Here is a 2805-nt window from a genome sequence, read left to right as displayed (position 1 = left end):
TTAGCGTAGTGGTTATGAATTGGGCTGCGAACCTTAAGGCCAGCGGTTCGAAACTACCAGCCGCTCCGTGGGAGAAAGAGGAGGCTTTCTACTCCCGTAAAGATTTATACCCTCGGAAACCCTGTACAGGGCGGCTATGGGTTGGAACCGACTCGACGGCACTTAACAACAACAACAACTTCCAGCACCAGCAATCTTGGTCCCTGCTGGTTTCCATCCAAGTCCCTCTTATCAACTCAAGGCCTGGTGGCTTCAGGGGAGGACAAGACTACCTGCAAGGCGATGGTCCCAGGAGCAAGATGCCATAAAGTTACATAGTGTTGCAGCCACTCACTGGCAACTCTGCCCCTTTCTTTCTGAGACAATTTTGGGCCTTTAGCTCCATTAAACTTGCCTTTATTTTCCTTCTGCTCAATTTCAGTGACTCTCTACTACTCTCTCCCCCTCTGCCCCACAACCCTCTGTTCTTGGAGCTCTTCTACTAGAGAGGATGAAGGGGAACCAGTTGTACTTTGAAGCAGGGTGCTGCGTCATGGGCTGAGGATGCCACCTTCTGCTCGGTTTAATGATCAATGAGCTCCCTCCAGAAAACCCATTCTGACCTGGTTTGCCCCTCAGTCTCTCTTCAGAACTGGCACCCTCAGGATGGATGACAACAACTCCACCGGAGACTTCCACACCACTGGGCTGCAGCTGAATGTGGCTGACATAACTATCATCACCTTGTACTTTGCTCTGAACATGGCTGTGGGCATATGGGTAAGGACACCTGTGGTGGGTGGGCTGTCTGCAGGACTTGGGCAGAACCCAGGTGTGCCCGACAGCATCAGCAAACTGCTTTCCCCAGATCTGACTCCTGGGCACTGCTCCTCCTAGCCAAACCTCTTCCTTCTTGGGCAATAGTTTCTCTTTCACAACGTGGGGATTATGGAGTGCTAGGGTCTTCTGAAGGCTCACTCCTGGATCAGCTAGCCCAGACTGGGATCTGACAGCCTGGCTTAGGTTCTGGTTCTGCTGCCCACAAACTGGAGAGCCTGGGCACGTGTTGCCTGATTGGTCTGTTTCCATACCTGCCACCTGAGGATCAAAGGTCTTAAACCTGCCTGAGCAATATAATCACAAGGTTTGCTGTTTTCAAAAAAATCACAAGGTTCACAGTGGGCTGCCCCCTAAGTCTACTGAATCTGAATTTAAGAGGTGGGGAGGGGTTCACTGGTCTGGGAATCTTTATATTGAACAGGCTTTCATGGGTTGAGTTAAAAAGCCAACACTTCTCTCCCAGAGGGAAGCAACTAGAGCCCCTGCTCAAATGCCTTTCTAGACTCTTCCCTGTCACCCCTTCTCAACACTGTGACGAGGAAAACCCCTGTTTGCTGATGAAAAGCCCAAGCTCAGCGAGGCAGCTTTGCCCAGTGACCCCAGGACCTTGTAGTGAGGTGCTCCTCTGCTGACTCCTTTCCTCTGTTTATGATGCTGACCTCTGTTTATGAGGCTTTCCTGACAAGGTGGCAGACACAGAAACCAGCCATATACAGAGCTCTCTTGCTTGATCCTGGGGAGGAGGATTTTTGAGGTTTTCTACCTTCCATCCTGTTGCATTCACTCCCTCAGCATTTTGAATACGGAGAGGCCAGGCTCCACATCCTACCATCGAGTCTCCTGGCTGACACCTGAGTTCTGGCACTTGAGGTTTTCATCCCCTTGGCAAGAATGAGCACCCCACACTTATCCTCCCTAGGCTCAGCCCTAAGTCTGAGGGCCTGGGTTCAGGAGACAGCTCAGGCCTTTTGGGCAAGTAACTCAGGCTTTTGGTGCCCTGATCTGTAAGATGAAACCTTACATCTTACAGGGGTGAGCGCTTCTACAAAAGACAGGCAGCACTACTGGGCTCTGCTAGAATAGCAATAGCAGCACTAGTTTTACTGTTAGTAGCAGCAGAAGTAATGCAAATATTATAAAGACTAGTAGCTCCACAAATAATAGTAATAGTAGTAGTAGGAGTAAAAATAGGAGTAGCAGAAATAGTAGCCGCAACAGCAGTAGCAGTAGTAGTAGCAGCAGCAGCAGTAGCAGCAGCAGCAGTAGCAGAAGCAGTAGCAGCAATAGTAGCAGCAATAGCAGCAGCAGCAGTAGCAGCAGCAATAGCAGCAGCAGCAGCAATAGCAGCAGCAGTAGCAGCAATAGTAGCAGCAATAGCAGCAGCAGCAGTAGTAGCAGCAGCAGCAGTAGTAGCAGCAATAGCAGCAGCAGCAGTAGTAGCAGCAGCAGCAGCAGCAGTAGTAGCAGCAATAGCAGCAGCAGTAGTAGCAGTAGTAGTAGTAGTAGCAGCAGCAGCAGCAGTAGCAGCAGTATCAGCAGCAGCAGCAGCAGTAGTATCAGTAGCAGCAGCAGCAGCAGCAATAGCAGCAGCAGTAGCAGCAATAGTAGCAGTAGCAGCAGCAGCAATAGCAGCAGCAGTAGCAGCAATAGTAGCAGTAGCAGCAGTAGCAGCAGTAGCAGTAGTAGCAGCAGCAGTAATAGCAGTAGTAGCAGTAGCAGCAGTAGCAGCAATAGCAGTAGTAGCAGTAGCAGCAGCAGCAATAGCAGAAGCAATAGCAGCAGCAGTAGTATCAGTAGCAGCAATAGTAGCAGTAGCAGCAGTAGCAGCAGCAGTAGCAGCAATAGCAGTAGTAGCAGTAGCAGCAGCAGCAATAGCAGTAGTAGCAGTAGCAGCAGCAGTAGCAGCAATAGCAGTAGTAGCAGTAGCAGCAGCAGCAATAGCAGTAGTAGCAGTAGCAGCAGCAGCAATAGCAGTAGTAGCAGTAG

The 2805-nt window shown here is 50.3% G+C and overlaps 1 protein-coding gene across 3 annotated transcripts in view; it reads left to right on the top strand.

Moving 5' to 3' along the window:
* The first annotated feature begins 645 nt into the window (after positions 1–645).
* Positions 646–2805, top strand: part of SLC5A10 (solute carrier family 5 (sodium/sugar cotransporter), member 10) — a 72893-nt gene continuing 70733 nt past the window's right edge. The window contains exon 1 of one of the 3 annotated variants that reach the window (XM_006875521.1): positions 646–759. In XM_006875521.1, the coding sequence (XP_006875583.1) occupies positions 646–759 (114 nt within the window). The remainder of the gene's footprint in view (positions 760–2805) is intronic. The other 2 variants (XM_006875522.1, XM_006875523.1) reach the window with 2 other exon arrangements.

This window comes from Chrysochloris asiatica, unplaced genomic scaffold, assembly GCF_000296735.1.
Source record: "Chrysochloris asiatica unplaced genomic scaffold, ChrAsi1.0 scaffold00331, whole genome shotgun sequence".
Classification (NCBI taxonomy): Eukaryota; Metazoa; Chordata; class Mammalia; order Afrosoricida; family Chrysochloridae; genus Chrysochloris; species Chrysochloris asiatica.
The sequence above is the reverse complement of the archived record's forward strand: the minus strand, read 5'-3'. Positions and strand labels throughout refer to the sequence as shown.